The 16,729-nt window shown below is 41.2% G+C and overlaps 1 protein-coding gene across 1 annotated transcript in view; it reads left to right on the forward strand.

Moving 5' to 3' along the window:
• The window catches only part of LOC122773522 (neurobeachin-like), a 232,432-nt gene that overhangs the window by 187,739 nt on the left and 27,964 nt on the right, over positions 1-16,729 (forward strand). Inside the window, exons 44-46 of the mRNA XM_044032280.1 lie at positions 8,143-8,283; positions 9,366-9,485; positions 16,466-16,618. Of these exons, the coding sequence (XP_043888215.1) occupies positions 8,143-8,283; positions 9,366-9,485; positions 16,466-16,618 (414 nt within the window). The remainder of the gene's footprint in view (positions 1-8,142; positions 8,284-9,365; positions 9,486-16,465; positions 16,619-16,729) is intronic.

Raw genomic sequence — 16,729 nt, forward strand, 5'->3', positions numbered from 1 at the left:
TTTTATTAGATTCTAATGATTATTGCTCAACTGAGTGACAAGTGGATGATAGTTCGAGGGCTGTTAAATTATCTGAGGCTAATTTGTGTTTGTGCGGTTTTACTTTGACCACTGACGAGAATTGATCAGATTTAACGTGTGTTTAATTGTCATTTCAAGAGACAAATGGCATTACTGAACCCAGATTGTGTTAATTATAACTTTAATGTGTTAAATTACTGCAATAAAATAAAACTGCTGCGAGAGAACATTTTGGCTAACATTGCTGCTGCTGGAAGGACCGCCCCCTTTGTGGAGTTCTGGCTCTTGATTGGATACAGTGGTGTGTTTGTATGCATGGATTTGAATGACAAAAGCTTTTGTGCTTTTTTTATGAAGTACATTTTTGTTGCGAAGAATCATCACCTCAAGGCCCTCGTACTGTATACTAACCCACGGACCCAACCCGTGGACAGCACATGCACAAACTGAGTTCCTGCCAGTTTTATACTGGCGGAGTATAAGCCCCGCCAACAGAAGTAGCTGTCCCCAAGGATAGTCATCTGAGCCTTGATCTGGCAACCCTCGAACCGGCTAACACCCCGACTCCCCTGCCCTTTCAGCTGAGAGCCACATGAGGGAGCTGTAGCATTGCTTTCTTTATTTTTTGCGTCCTATTCCCTGCGTCCAGATTTGTACCTCCATCCGATGGTGAAGTGGGATACTACAGGACCCACGGAGTATACACACATGAGTATAATGTACCAAGGTCTGCGATGCGCCAAAGTTTACAAGGGCCTATACCTTTGAAGCTGTTTTGGCATTTCTTCTTCTGTAAACTGAGAGGTTAAATGCTGCCCTCCACAGGTCAAAGTTAATATAAAGGAACAGAGACGATATAATTTTTTTCCTGCCAAATCATCTGTCCACATTCCGGTCCAATAGGTGGCAGTAATGCAGTTTTTAAGCTGGTTTTCAATAAACCCCAACAGAAGAAGAACCTTTTTAAGAAAAACTTCAAAATGTGATTGGGTCCCGAAATTAATTTTAAAGCGGCTGGTGTGTTCAAAGAATTGTAAATTTCTGTAAATCGGACTATCACATTTGCTCCGGAAAAAAAGGTTTGACGCTTGCGTCAATGACGAGGTCAGTATTGATTTTAGTGTGTAGGAGATCAGATTACTATCAGATTACTATCAGCTCTGTGGCGTTCCCTCTTACCCAACCTGTCCGTCACGTATATCCAATAGCCATGCAGCCCTTGTAGTCATAAAGGTTAAGAGCCTCAGTTGGAAACAGTTGGAAATCTCTGGAGATTTGACCTCATCCAATGACAATTATGAGGGCTTGAATTTGGACTTTGGGGACGAGAAATTACAAAACATTCATAGATTGGAGATAGATTAGATTGTGACTTCCATGTTTCCTTGTTAACCCTTCTGTGACCGTAACTCCGAGCCTGCAAAATCTGTCAATGGTGTGACTCTGCCTTTCGCCCTATGCCAGCCAAGATTGACACAGCGCCCCCATGTGGACCCTCATGTTGAGGATAAAGTGGTAGAAGATGGATGGATTGATACCGGAAAGCAGAGAAATAGAGCTATATATACTTGTCATTTCGGTAATTATAGTAATAATGAATAATGGATTTTTTCAGTAAATTTGCAAAACGCCAAGATGGACACCAAATCTAAAATGGCTGACTTCCTGTTGAGTCGAGGTCATTGTTCCAATGTGATTTTTTGTTCATCTTGGGCCGAACGATGTTCCCACCAAATTCTGCGCAACTAAATTTCTGCCAGCTCCATAGGTGTTTGACATGAGGACTACTGAGCCATTTTGTTTGGGTTTTTCACATTCAAGGGATTTTTATAAAACTTCTTGCCGGTTTTGATTTGTATGCCAATTTGCGTCCTTTTTCACGCACATTTAGGGGATCAAATTAGAGATTGTTGTGGCAAAAAGACCCTAATAATAAACTTTATTTGTGTAGCACCTTTCATACAAGGATTGCTGCTCAAAGTGCTCACAATAAAAGGAAAATAACATTTGAAAAGAAAAGAGATGCAAATACAACAATAAAACACAACACAGGAGCTAGTTGAAGTCGAGAGTAAAAAGATCTAAGTCTTCTTTTAAAAATAAGCTGTGTGGTGAGCTGGCTCACTAGAAATATTACAGTAGCCCCACAAGGCAAATAGAAAGTTTCTTTAACAAATGGTATGAATCTCAATGCTTCATTACCGATTGTGGTAGAATATAGAGCCATTTTTACACACACTTATATTACTTATATATGAAAATATGTCAGTCAGTGCAGCCTTAAAAATTCCCTTGCCAACCAAATTCAAAAATAGAAAAGCTATTTCCCTCTCCAAGCCGTCTCCTGTGCAACGCTGACTGTGAGAACGTGGCTGCCGTAAAGGTCCACTCCGCACTTTTCTTCCCCACAGTGGAACCGTCCTCGCCCTCATTTCCACTTCCACTCTGGAGAAACCTCAGCTTTATCTTGAGCTGGAGCAGCGTGATTGAATTAGACCGGAGCTGCGCACCAGACGAGGCGAGCGAGAGCAGCCGAGCAGCTGAGCGCCACAGTAACGCGCCGTAATGTCATTTGTTTTGAAATATAAAAATATATATAAATGCAATATGCGTCTCTTTGGGAGGAAGCTCTCATGTAAGTGCAGGGAGGAGGCACTGACTCGACACGGGCCGCGTTCATTTCCCGCAACGGCAGGAATGATTCTGATTGAATCTGAAGCCAAATCCAAGTTTGATTGTACTTTGTTTACGCGCGTGTGTGGTTTTTCTTTTTTTAGGGTCAGGCATTACAGAGGAAATGAGCTGAGATTGGAGCGTGTGTGGACCTGTCTGCAGCGTTTGTGTGAGTGCGACGTGCACCGCAGAGGAGTGAGGGCGATTATTCTCGCTCGAGCGGACGTAAACAAATCCATTATCAACGAGATAATGTTTACGACGGGATTCACAAGCACGGAAGGGACTGGTCACGTGTCGTCTGTAGTCTCTCCTCATAATTTCCATTTCCTGTCATATTTTGGGGCTGTTTTATAGTCTCATTCCAGCAGCCCAGCTTTTAATGGTGTGTTTACTTTGTATTTAGTGTCAAACACTATTTACGCGGAACTATTGACGACAATTGGCAATTCTTTGTCAGACAGAGAAACAGTCATTTGGTTTTACGTCAACAAGAAGTGATTTCAATCCCTTTTATTTTCATTTAATAGAGCTTTCCTGCCATATTTATCCTGTCAGTAAACACCAGACTGTATTCAGCCAATCTTTTCTCTCCTTTGATGAAAGAATAATGGCTTTATAATTGCAACAAACGTCACAAGAAGAACAAATTAGATTTCAGAGAATAAAATGGGACGAACTTACAAATGAACCGTTCTATTTTGTGTCCTTGTGAATGTGTACAGATCTTGATTTTATCTTCTATTGGCCCCGAAATCAATATGCCGCCAAGCGGCGGGGGGAAGCAAAAATAGGTCAAATCAGGACTGCAGTGTTGCGGTAGTTACTCAGAGGTCCACAGGGGGGCGGTAGAGAGAAGATGAGCCTGTGCAGTGAGTGCCATTATGTGGTTGCGCATCAAAAAGTGCTCGCCAAAAAATGACTGCGGTAACCACGGTAGTGGCCTTAAAGTCCCTGTAACAAACAACGGTATGCTGTGCATCACACCGCAAAGTCCGTGTTTTTCAGCGTCTTCTGGTGCCACGTCGGTTCAAATACCCGTCGTTTGATTTGTGTACATCAACTCCATTAGCCGCCTCTCGCATGCCGCATATCCGCTCTCTCGCCGTCACATGCACGACCTGAGGCTTTCTCTATAATCTGTGTTTGTCGTAATATGCTTTTTACGGAGTGCGAGACATCTCAGGGCTCGCACCCCGCTCCAGCTGGACCCGAGATGTCACATGCGGGGCTATTATCACTCCATAAATCTGAGCAGATCTCAATAAACTTCTCCTCCGGTCTATTCCGTTGTGCTAACACCGATGTGGACTGCCATTCATTTTTAATGACCCTAATCTTGAGAATGACCAGTGGAGACTGTGGCTGAGGTTAACGTTAAAAAAAAACTCAGCCAAAAGTAAAACAGTGGAGTTTTAATAATGATTTTATTTTAGGATATTTGACCTTATTTCCTCTGGTAGAAACACCGCCACTGATTGCATTTCCAGTCCCTTCCCCCCGTCTGTAACCTATGCAGCTATACTGACTATATTGATATTGACTGCCAATATGCCTGCGAGCCTCTTATATCGGATGAAGTGATTGAAAAGGCAGAGAAAGCAATTTATTCACCACTAAACGTGTGCTTAATGGGAGTCATTTTGTCGCCTTAAGAACACGTGAAAATGAAACAGCTGCCAGAGGGCAAGAAAAAGCCAGCGATGGTGTCAACGCAACAGTGAAGTTATTGCTGACTCGGCAGCTAAATAATGACTCGTGCCATCCAATGTTTGGCCTAAGTAGCAAATAATTGGATGGATGTCAAATAAACATAACAGTGATGTTGTTTTATATTCTGTTTTATGGCCGCCACGATAATTAGGCAGCAGTTCTTCAAACGCAGGACGACCAATATGCGATTATTATTACTTTTTTTTATGATTTGTGACATTTTCGGTCTCAGACGCCGCGCTCGTCGCTCTGTTGGCATTTAGGAGACATTCTGCCTCTGCTCTTTGCCAGTGAAAGGTTTGATTTGATGGGGGAAACTTTTCCCCCCTCTCTCTTACTTTATCAAAAGAGGAAAGTCAATGTTCATATTTTTGTCCCGTTATGTCGTCAAGTTATACCAAAAGGAGTGTGGTTTGATGAGATAATGGTACGATTTCTGCGATGACCTCACTTCTCAAGCCACTGTTTCATTATATATTTTACACCTCAACATCTTAAGAACACTTTTCCTCGCTGTTTTACAGCTTTTTTTCTGGCTGGAAAAAAGTACGGAAAACATCTTATTCTGCCATACCAAAGTCCACAGAGAAAATCTACGATTTTACGTCACAGCACACGGGAGTTGTTGATCCACCGCTGTCAAGAGTTCAAATTGAAATTCATAATTTGGATTCACTTCAGTGACAATGTGGACCAGCAGCTCATGTGTCACTAAGAGCTAAAGTCGCTGGTTTTCCCTATGGACTTTGGTGCAGAGAGTGAGCGGCTGACAAACTTACCTGAAAAGGTGGTGAAACAAGGAAATGAAGAGGCAAACTTCTTCTTGAGATACTGTAGAATTAAGTAAGCATTCATTTGACTTGCTTTTTTTCCCTTCTGTCCCTGTCGGAAGCCGTTTTGTACATTAAAAGCAAGTATCCGGTTCGCGGAAAAATTCACATGAACAGGTAATATGTCATTAAGTGTAGATTTTATGTCACTCCTTGAAACTCAATCATGAAAAGCTCCCCGGTAACTGTGAAAGTCTGTGGGGCGCAGACGGGATGATGCATCGCTGCTACAAGTGAAATGTCTGGCTTTGTGAGTGCGTCGGTTGTAAATCTGGTCAGCGCGGGGTTAATCCACGCAGATTACCCAGAACATTTAGCAGGAGACGCTCAGATCTCCACCTTCCCTTGCTCTGTCATCGCTCCTCTGCATCCACCTCCCTGTGAATTTCAGGCGGACAAAAATCAGAGCACAACAGGAACTTCTTAGGGCGTGCACTGAGTTTATCTCTGTTAAGTATTATCTCACCTATGCATCCAAAAATCTTTATTTTATTTTATTTTCCATATCAAAAATCCCTATTGAACAATCTATTAAACTGAAGGATCTGGTCTAATTGTGTTTTTAACTGACTTGGGAGTAAAGAAATGTGTTGATTGTGTGATTTAAAAGTTGTGTTCTGTATATTTTATGCATATTTGTGTATTGTATTCTGTATGTTTGGATACTTGTATCCGTGTCCTGTCTAGCCTACGTGTACTGCTGCTCTTTATTATATACTCTTTATTCCTGATTTAAACAAATTTCTTTTGAAAAAGCATATATTTTCTTTTAGTTAAATCCAGTCTATCCTCAACAACTGTCCCAAATAAAGCTTCTCTAAAACAAGTAAAAACCTAATCAATCCCTTAAATGTATTTATCTCAGATAAATAGCTATCGCTTCAACCTGCTTTTATCCATATCTAGTAACAGCTTGTGTAACTGAGCCGCACATGTGTTCCAGTGAGACTCACATGGTTCCCATCTTGTTCCTAAATATGGCTCACAAAGTCACTTGGACTGAAAACAGTGCACGGTTTCCTCTCATACACTGAGCATGACAGCTATAAATTCACATTTGAAGTCATTAGTGTGTTTAGTTTAATAGTTTTCTTCTTTTTTAGGGTTTTGCCAATGAGAGTTTATGGGATATTTAGTCAACAAAGGGACTATAAAAATGCCACTTACCACAGTTTACACTTTATTGGTCACACGTACAGCAGTACAACCATATAAATAATATGATTTATATGGTAAGACCGGGATTCTAAACACTGGGTTGGGACCCACAGATGTGTCGCAGGAGATATTTTTGGGTACCCAAAAAAAATTTGCCGAATTTTCCCAACCTTCTATTCAAGAGTCACGTCTTTACGTTTTAAGTTAAATTAAATTCCCATCACTTTTTTTTAGGTGTAAACCCCAGTGTTTATTAACCTAGTCTTTATAACATTATCTAGTTAATGTTATTTGTTGATCCAGGAGCAAATCTTCACAGTTTATTGTATTGAAGTATTATAAATAAATGTATAAATTATACATGTAATACTGCATTCCAATGTTGCTTTTTTTTTCTACCATTGGCTTTCTTAGTCCACTCTTGCATCACTTTGTCCCAGACTCCTCCCCCTTTTATGAATGCCATTCATTCACCTGTCCTCATCATCATCATTCACCTCTCCTCATCATCATTCACCTGTCCTCATTATTATTCACCTGTCCTCTGTCGACATCATTCACCTGTCATCGTTCACCTGTCCTCATCATCGTTCACGTGTCCACATCGTTCACCTGTCCTCATCATCGTTCACATCTGTCACTCATCATCATCTCGCGTGTCCACATCATTCAACTGTCCTCATCATCGTTCACCTGTCCTCATCATCAATCACCTGTCCTCATCATTTACATTTCATCGCTCATCTGTCCTCATCATCGCTCATGTGTCCACATCATTCAACTGTCCTCATCATCGTTCACCTGTCCATATTGTTCACCTGTCCTCATCATCAATCACCTGTCCTCATCATTTACATTTCATCGTTCATCTGACCTCATCATCGTTCATGTGTCCACATCATTCAACTGTCCTCATCATCGTTCACCTGTCCACATCGTTCACCTGTCCTCATTATCGTTCACCTGTCCTCATCGCCGTTCACCTGTCCACATTGTTCACCTGTCCTCATCATCAATCACCTGTCCTCATCATTTTACATTTCATCGCTCATCTGTCCTCATTATCGCTCACGCGTGTCCACGTCATTCAACTGTCCTCATCATCGTTCACCTGTCCTCATCATCGTTCACCTGTCCACATTGTTCACCTGTCCTCATCATCAATCACCTGTCCACATCATTTACATTTCATCGTTCATCTGTCCTCATCATCGTTCACGTGTCCACATCATTCAACTGTCCTCATCATCGTTCACCTGTCCACATTGTTCACCTGTCCTCATCATCAATCACCTGTCCTCATCATTTACATTTCATCGTTCATCTGACCTCATCATCGTTCATGTGTCCACATCATTCAACTGTCCTCATCATCGTTCACCTGTCCACATTGTTCACCTGTCCTCATCATCAATCACCTGTCCTCATCATTTACATGTCATCGTTCATCTGTCCTCATCATCGCTCACGTGTCCATCATTCAACTGTCCTCATCATCGTTCACCTGTCCACATTGTTCACCTGTCCTCATCATCGTTCACCTGTCCACATCATTCACCTGTCCTCATCATCGTTCACCTGTCCAGTAAATGTCAGTCATTACTTTCCACCTCTCCTCTCCTACTGCCTCGTAGGAATCGTGTAGAATCATTTATTGTGCTTGCTTTGAGGAGGAAAAATGTGTATATTTTAATAACAAAATATTTTCACTGCAAAAACTGAATCCTTGCTTCATGTTCTTTCCCAGCCTGTCGGCGCTCTGAATCCGAAGCGTGCCGCGTTCTATGCCGAGCGCTACGAGACGTGGGAGGACGACCAGACGCCGCCTTGCCATTACAACTCCCACTACTCCACCGCTGCCTCCGCCCTGCACTGGCTTGTCAGAATAGTGAGTGAAATCTCAAAAAAATCTGAATAGAAATGAAGTCCGGCCCACGACTCTCATTTTTGACTCGGCATTAGCTGATTGTCACTTGTCAGACTTGATGATGTTGTTACTTTGAAGGTCTGTCGGCTTCTGCGTCGTGGGGGAGTCTTAACGTCTCAATTTGATTGGACGTAGAGTTGGACCAATGGTGCTCAGAAAACACATTTCACAGGCCAGTAAACCGGCATATGTGAACTAAATAAAGAGTGGCTGGGTAATGATTTACAGAGGCCGCTGTGACAGGTTTATGTGTTTCAGGCAACCCAGTGAGCGCTGGAGACGTGTCCATCAAGGTTACTGAGCACTGTCCTCATTTACTGTGGGAGACAGCGGGAGGAGGTGTGCGCACTTCCAATCTATTCCCCAACAAAATAAACCCCACTAACCTCAGCGGCGGCGTCGGTTCATTTGACTTTGACGTCAGCTTATTAATTTGAAAGAACTTTGCAGGGGGGAGTTCCTGTATTCCTCCTCCTCCTCCGTCATTAGTAGAAAATGGCTGATGAACTGAGGGACCTCCCTTGACAGCAGTTAGATTACCCTCTCTGGGTTTTGTTTCCCCCACAATCCCTTTCTTCCTCTGGTGAGTGATCCGTCCGCTCCTGCCGGCAGCGGTCGCCATCGCAGGCTGAGAAAAACCCAACTTGAGCCAATTATCGTCATGGTTTACTGTACTCAGGGAAAAAAGGGGGCTAATTAACCCCTCCCCCCCCAGTGAGTGACTGATGTCCACACAGTTCTCTGCAGGAAAGACGAACAATAAGACAAAGCAGATTTACAAGAAATGAGTCATTTCCATTATGTTGCTTATGATTACTGCGATGAAAATGGACGTCTAGAGGCTGAAACCAGTCAACTTTGATAAAGATCATTGATTTTCATGGTGGTTTAAGGCGTGCATAGTTTTGTAGATCAAGTTTTTTTTTAGCATATATTGACGTTGAAAGAGTTTAAAGGGTGAAGAAGTCTCACTCAAATCTCAGTTGGGGGGGAAAGTACTTTTTCCCCCGTGCGGCTAAGTCTGTATTCTTTTCTCTCTGCAGGAGCCGTTCACCACATTTTTCCTCAGTTCCAGTGACAACAAATTTGACCATCCTGATCGCACCTTTTCAGGCATCGCCCGCTCCTGGAGAAACTGTCAGAGGGACACGTCTGATGTGAAGGTGGGACTGCATTCATATGAATTCACCAGACGTGAAAAAGCCCCACACATCCTATATCAAAACGTGCGGTTTGATCGGGAATAGTGTTTTAGAGTAACCATGGCAACAAAACTGCAAAAATGGGAGATGGTCGAAAAATTTTGGAGCCTCACAGTGTTGTCATACTTTAACATAGAGGCGTGGTTGAAACTTAAAATGGGTCGCAAGACTTGCACCTTTTTCTCACCTAAGTCAAACTTTTGATATCTATTGCGGTTTTTGAATAATCGCATGGATAAAGTTTCAAAGAGACTGGAGATCAATAAAGATTAAAGCATTTTTTTTTTTTTAAAGAAAAAAGACAAGCAGTGGGGAGACTGGACTAATCCCAGCTGACATAGGTTGGTTAGGTTGTCAACATACAGAGACAAACACATTGACACCTGTGGTCCATTTAACCTAATCTGCATGTGTTTTGGACTGTGGGAGGAAACCGAGAACCCTGCTCTCTAATTCTAGTACAATTCCCATTGCGATTGGTTTTCTTCAGGCACATTTGATGGACTCGTTGGGCACTGGATGATAAAATGGACGAAATGTCAATATGTATATTGCAACACTGCGCTCGACAAGTATTGCTGCTATATACCATGTATAATTGGCAGTATAACCGTACCCCCCCGCCTCAGTCAATGTAACTCATTGGAATTGCAAACAAGAAATATACACCATTAATTATAAATGCCTCACCCAAACAGCAAATCAACAAAAAAACAGGGGGGAAAAAAACAGTTTTTGCAGGTAAATTGATTCTCTGAACAAAGGCTGAATCTGAGAGACAAAAGCCTCTTTTTTTTCCCGCTTCAAATCCACACAGAAAACGCTGAACCCTGCTGATTCTGAAGCCTCCATTTCGCCCGCTGCACACACACACGCAGCGGGGAGAACACGCTGACCTCAAAGTGTCATATATTTCTAACACACCCTACACTGGGTGAGCGTCGCCCCAGGCAATTAATAAAGCATTAATGACAAAAGCTATTTAAAATGTAGTCTTTTATGTAGGGACAGGGCTTTCACTGGCCAGGATGTGGAGGAGAGCAGCCAACGATGTATGTGAGATGCAGGAAACTGTAAGCCAGCAAAGACGCAGAGAATAGTCCAACGCCACCCTGTTAACAAATACAGTCTGCTCTCAACTACTTGTACGTCTGCATGCATCTGTTTTTACACACAAAGAATGGATAGTGATCTATTAGGAGTCTGCAGAGGACACTGGTGCTTTACCAACAGTGTTTCATAATGTATGAAAAGCAGGGAACACTCGCTTTACTTTCAGTGCAGCTGGGTACATTTATAATAATGTATATAACCGTTGTTTGAGTCATAATTACTTCTATTTTTTCATGATACTTGACTCTTACATTTAATTTTCGTTTGAAGGAAAGTGAAAAAAATATAAAATAGAACAGCACTAATTCTGAGATTAAAGTCAGAATTCAAGTAAGAATTCTAGGAAAAGTCAGGATTCTGTGATTAAAATCAGAATTTGGAGATTAAAATTAGAATACTGAGATTAAAGTCGGAATTCTGAGAAAAAAAGTTAGGATTCTGAGATTTAAGTGAGAAAGTTGGAATTCTGATATTAAAGTTGGAATTCTGAGATTAAAGTCAGATTAACATCAAATAGTATAATCAATATTTAGTCCCACAATGGGGAAAGTTGTTGATGATTAGCTAATAATTCATTTGACATTGACTAATTATTTGTTAATATTAATTAAGGTAAAATTAATCATTAGTTGACATACCTTATGATTAGTTAATCTTTTTTTATATACATTATTGTAAATTGTTACCAATTACTGTTAAATAATATAAAACAATATGACATGCAGTCACACAAAATCATCTATTTAATTTAGCCAGGGAAAAACTGGTACATATATGTATACATATATGTGTGTATATATATATATATATACATGTATATATATATATATATATATATAAATATATATATATATATATATATATATATATATATATATATATATATATATATACATATATTCAATATATATATATGTATACATACATACACATATATATACATACATATTTTGCTTCTTGGGGAGACACAGACGTTTAAAAAGACAACAGAAAACGTCTGAGCAGAGCAGAGCATTTCATTAACACTGTTTTTAACCCTACAATCACGTAATTATCAGTTGATTAAAGTGTTTCTCTTCGTTTCACACACACACACACACAAACACACTCTCAGAAACACCTCCCACAGGAGGAGGAGACACCAAAGGTTGTGGACAGACACACTAATGGTCTCTTTTATGCCAGTGTCTCATGTCTTTTTACTTTGTTATTCATATTTTTGGCACGACATGGCACAGGTCAACACAGTTTGGGTCATTTTCCACTATTTCATAGCAGCTCAGGTGTAACTGAATCATTACAATCAGTGGATTAAAAAGATCTGATGTTGGAGATTAACGCCAAGTTTTCAGGATTTTTAAGTCTTATAAACTGATCTACAGTTCACCATTGTGCGCTTTGATTCTTGTGTCGGACGTCACATTCATGACTCTTGGCAAGAGACATCACTCTCTGACCAATCAGTGGCCGGCAGACTGTTGACGTCACATTTTAGTATCGACTCAGCATGCTTGGAACCTCACCAGAGCAGGTATTTTAAAAAAACACCAGGTACCAGAAAGTGAGGACATTTTCACAAAGTGAGGACATTTTCCAAAAGTGATAACATTTTTCAGAGTAACATTTTTTTTCAGAAAGTGATAACATTTTTAGAAAGTGATAACATTTTTCAGAAAGTGAGGATATTTTCAGAAAGTAAGGGCATTTTCAGAAAGTGAGGACATTTTCAGAAAGTGAGGACTTTTTTTATAAATTAAGGGCATTTTCAGAAAGTAAGGACAGTTTCAGAAAGTGAGGACTTATTTTTAGAAAAGAAGGACATTTTCAGAAAGTGAGGACATTTTCAGAAAACTTGGTAGAAGAAAAACGAGTAGTCGAGCCGTGCTGTGCTACAACCTTGCAGTGGAACAGCGTTTAGAACACCGTGCACAGCCACCATGTGGAGAGAGTAGAGAGTCAGGGGTTAAGGTCAGTTTCCTTCATTAACCCTGAGCTCCTGCAGCAGTAATGACAACAAGGGCGAGTCAGGATTAACCCCTGATGGGGACGACCTTCTGAAAGAGCAAGTCATATGGAAACAACTCCCTTTATTAATGTGCACTCATACCCGTCATTAGAGCCTGAGCATCAACTGCTGCAGAGGCTCTCTTGTTTATTCTTGATATTATTACTATGGAGGTTATGATTTCTAAGAATCTACGCACTGGTGATGATCAAATAAAACCTCCTGTGTTTTATAATTGGCTAAACTGTAAATTAAGGATTACGGATTTGGTGGCGATTTAAGTGTAACATGGTTCAGTCCTGTTGAACAAGTTCAGATGTGTATATCTCAGTGACAGTTTAACAGTTTCGGGTGAATGTTGTCATGTTCATGTAAGACGGTAAAAGCTATAACCAGGTAAAGTTCTACACAGATCCAGAAAGTTCTTCTGGATCCAGTGGAACATTTTAGCTGCCGTTACGTAAAAGGCAGACGACAGAGTGTTTAAGTCTCGGTGGAGGTCTGTGCTCTTTGTGTAATATTAAATATAAAGTATACAGTAAGTACAGTTATTTTTAATAGTAGTATTAGAAGAAGTAGTAGTAGTAGTAGTAGTTGTTGTTGTTGTTGTTGTAATAGTAATAATTGTTGTAATATTAGTAGTAGTAATGGTAGTAATAGTAGTGGTAATTATAGTAGTAGTAATAGTAGTAGTAATAGTAATAGTATTAAAAGTAGTAGTAATAGTAATAGTAGTAGACGTAGTAGTAGTAGTAGTAGTTGTTGTTGTTGTTGTTGTAATAGTAGTAGTAGTTGTAGTGGTAATAGTGGTAGTAGTAATAGTAGTTACTGTTGTAGTAGTAGTAATTGCAGTAGTAGTAGTAGTTGTTGTTGTTGTTGTTGTTGTTGTAATAGTAGTAGTAATTGTAGTAGTAGTTGTTGTTGTTGTTGTTGTTGTTGTTGTAATAGTAGTAGTAATAGTAGTGATAGTAGTAGTAATTGTAGTAGTCGTAGTTGTAGTGGTAGTACTAGTATTAGTAATAGTAGTAATAGTTGTAGTAGTAGTAATACTCAGTCAGTCAGACCGGGCAGCAAATCTGGGTCTTTTTGTGTTGAGGCAACAATGCCACCCACTATTCCACCGTGTGCGCCCAGCTCAAATTTCACCCGGCGCAAATTGTATCTGGTGTGAGTGGTCACTGACATTTGTTTTCTGGGTCACACACAGTCAGGTTAAACTGGCACAGCCAGACGTTTTCTTATTAGCGGTCACACACATACATGTATATATGTACATATATATATATATATATATATACTTCCTCATATACACACACATACCTGCCAGCATGCTGTCTGAGGGAGTCCGGCAGCTCTGCACCGGTGACAGATTCTGACGAACGTGTCATTAAGGTGACACAGTGTAAAGCAACGGAGGCTCGTGTGATTGACTTGTTAGCCCATTACGATGCTGTTGCAGAATTAATGGGTGCCATGGGAGGCCGGCTTGAAAAACGGAGCTGGCAGGTTTAACGGCTTGGCAGTGAGTTACGGCGGGAAGTTTACAAACGTAAAGAGGAGGGAAAGTGTGTGTGTGTGTGAGAGAGAGAGAGAGAGAGAGAGAGAGAGCGACGGAAACAGGAGGGGGGAGGACGGAGGAATGGCTACTCTGCTCACCTCCCCTGTCATGTGCGATGGGTGAAAAGTGACCAACAGCAGACACGCTGCGGTGTTATCGGCCTGTACCATGTCACGCTAACTCGCTCCCAAAACCCGGGTGATTTACGAGGGAACCTAAAAAGCCTCCACGCGTTTTTTATCCCACAGGCAGTATAAAAAACTCCAAAACTACCACTGAATCTGACAAACACCACATTCATAAAAAAACACTTTCATAAACTGTGCCCTGCTCCCTCCTTTATAACGCTCTACGAGACAGGGGACCTCGTTTAACATGTCCTGTCTCTTTCTGTGCGCGTGTGTTCTTTTTTCTGTCGTAAACACTGACCTTGTCAGGACCAAAAACCATCTCCTAATGAGGCAGAACCTCATTTCCGAGGAACTGGTTAAGTTTAGGGCCTGTGGTTGGGTAAGGGATTAAGGAATACAGTTTGTCTATGAGTGTCCTCACTAAGAATGTGTGTTCTTGTATTTGTTGCCTCTTTCTGTCATAAACATCTTGCCAGGACCAAAAACCTGGTCCTAATGAAGCAGAACCTAATTTCTGAGGAACTAAGTTTAGGGCTTGTGGTTAAGGTTTGACATTAACTGGTGATAGTTAAGGTTCGGGGTAAGACTTTGTTGAGGCCGTCCATGTGAAGACCTGGTTTTAGGCTGTGAAAGTGAGGACATTTTCAGAAAGTGAGGACATTTTCAAAAAGTGAGGAATTTTGCATTTCTCTTTAACTTTCTTTAACCTGTAGCTGGTGCCACGTTGTGTTAAAATGTTAATTTGTGTGGAAGGTGAGAAGTCCGTCTTGACAAAGAAAATGCTTTTATGTGCTTTGTGAAATGGTGAGTGTTGATGTGAGGTTTATACGCTATTAAAGTGAAGGGTTACGTCCACACCGGTGTGGCGTGTGAGAAAGTCCTGGAGGGGAATAGTCTCGACTCAAACAAACTCGGGGGCGAAAATGTTTGCTCTCGTCTTCCGTGTGTGGAATCACACCAGGCTCTTTTTTTAACTCCACTCTGAGGTCACGACCCCATCACAAGAGCCGAGAGAGCGGGAAGAAAAAGTCAGTTTCATTTCACACACCTAACACCTCTGCCTGGAATAACTGGACTAGCACCTCTCGCTGTCGACTCCAGGTCCGTTTGTTTTGTGTTCGCTTCATCTCCGTGGGATACAGAACCCTTTTCTCCTCACAGTTGTTTTTTTTTGGGGGGGCATGATATTGTCAGTTTGCTGCGAAGAAATCAGATTCTTCCTCAAATCAGATCTTTTCTTGCATACTGTCGGCACTGCTTCTAAAACAAATGTTAGTTAAAACAAGCACGTGTCGAGAATTCACAACATCAACCTGTCAACCTCATCAACCTTCAACTGAAATGTGACGCACCTCGCCTCGGCGCGGGTATTTAGTGTTAAAGCGAGGACTTCTTCATAAAGCGAGGACATTTTCAGAGAAGTCAATTTTTTACCTGATTTTAATGATTCAGTTACACTGAAAACAACTGCTTTACAAGTCACTGGTCACTCATTTGTGTGTATCGCGTGTAAAACGAAGTCACGGCAGTTTCATGCAGCCATGCAGTGAGGACTCCGCCCATGCTGAGTAGGTAGGTACTATTTTGTAGTGGAAAACCAACCTGTTCCGTGCCGGCGAGCTGGGACCATAGGTGGAAAAGGGGCTTATGGGTATGCTTGAAGCAGACTGGTATTTTTAGTATCAGTGAGTTTAGGATTAGGGCTTAAAAAAGAAGACAAAACAACAACGCCATCACAATTGCTTTGACTGAAATTGCACTAAATTGAATCTCCTGAAGTCGGACTACCACTAATCCTCAGATAAAGTGATTGGGAGTTTAAATACTGTTACTGCTAACGTTCAGTCAGACCCAAAGTGACCTAAAGGTGCTAACCACAATTCCTGCTCCCAGCCAATACATGGAAACAAGAAATTAGTACATAGAAGGACCTAGGGTGTGTCATCATGAAGTCGCTTCCATCGGCACTTCTCTTAGGAAATGAAAACATGTCTCTCTTGGCCGTTTCCCGCAAAGACGACTGACGTGGAGGAAATCAGGATATGAAAAAACAAACAAACACATACATTTTTATTCACGTCTGTCTGAATAAAGGCTGAATTATTAACGTCTCTCTTCTTATATGAACCATCAGGAGCTGACCCCTGAGTTCTACTACCTCCCAGAGATGTTCGTGAACAGCAGCAGCTACCACCTGGGGATGAGGGACGACAGGACCATGGTCTGTGACGTGGACTTACCAGCCTGGGCCCAGAAACCTGAGGACCTCGTCAGGATCAATAGGATGGTGAGGTTCAGGTTCATGTAACCTTTTCTTCAAGAAGAACTTTGATTCAAGAAGTCACGCATCTAAAACACGTATATCATTTGGGTATTTGGCAAACACATAATTTCCTTT

This window comes from Solea senegalensis, linkage group LG8 (genome assembly GCF_019176455.1).
Source record: "Solea senegalensis isolate Sse05_10M linkage group LG8, IFAPA_SoseM_1, whole genome shotgun sequence".
Taxonomy (NCBI): domain Eukaryota; kingdom Metazoa; phylum Chordata; class Actinopteri; order Pleuronectiformes; family Soleidae; genus Solea; species Solea senegalensis.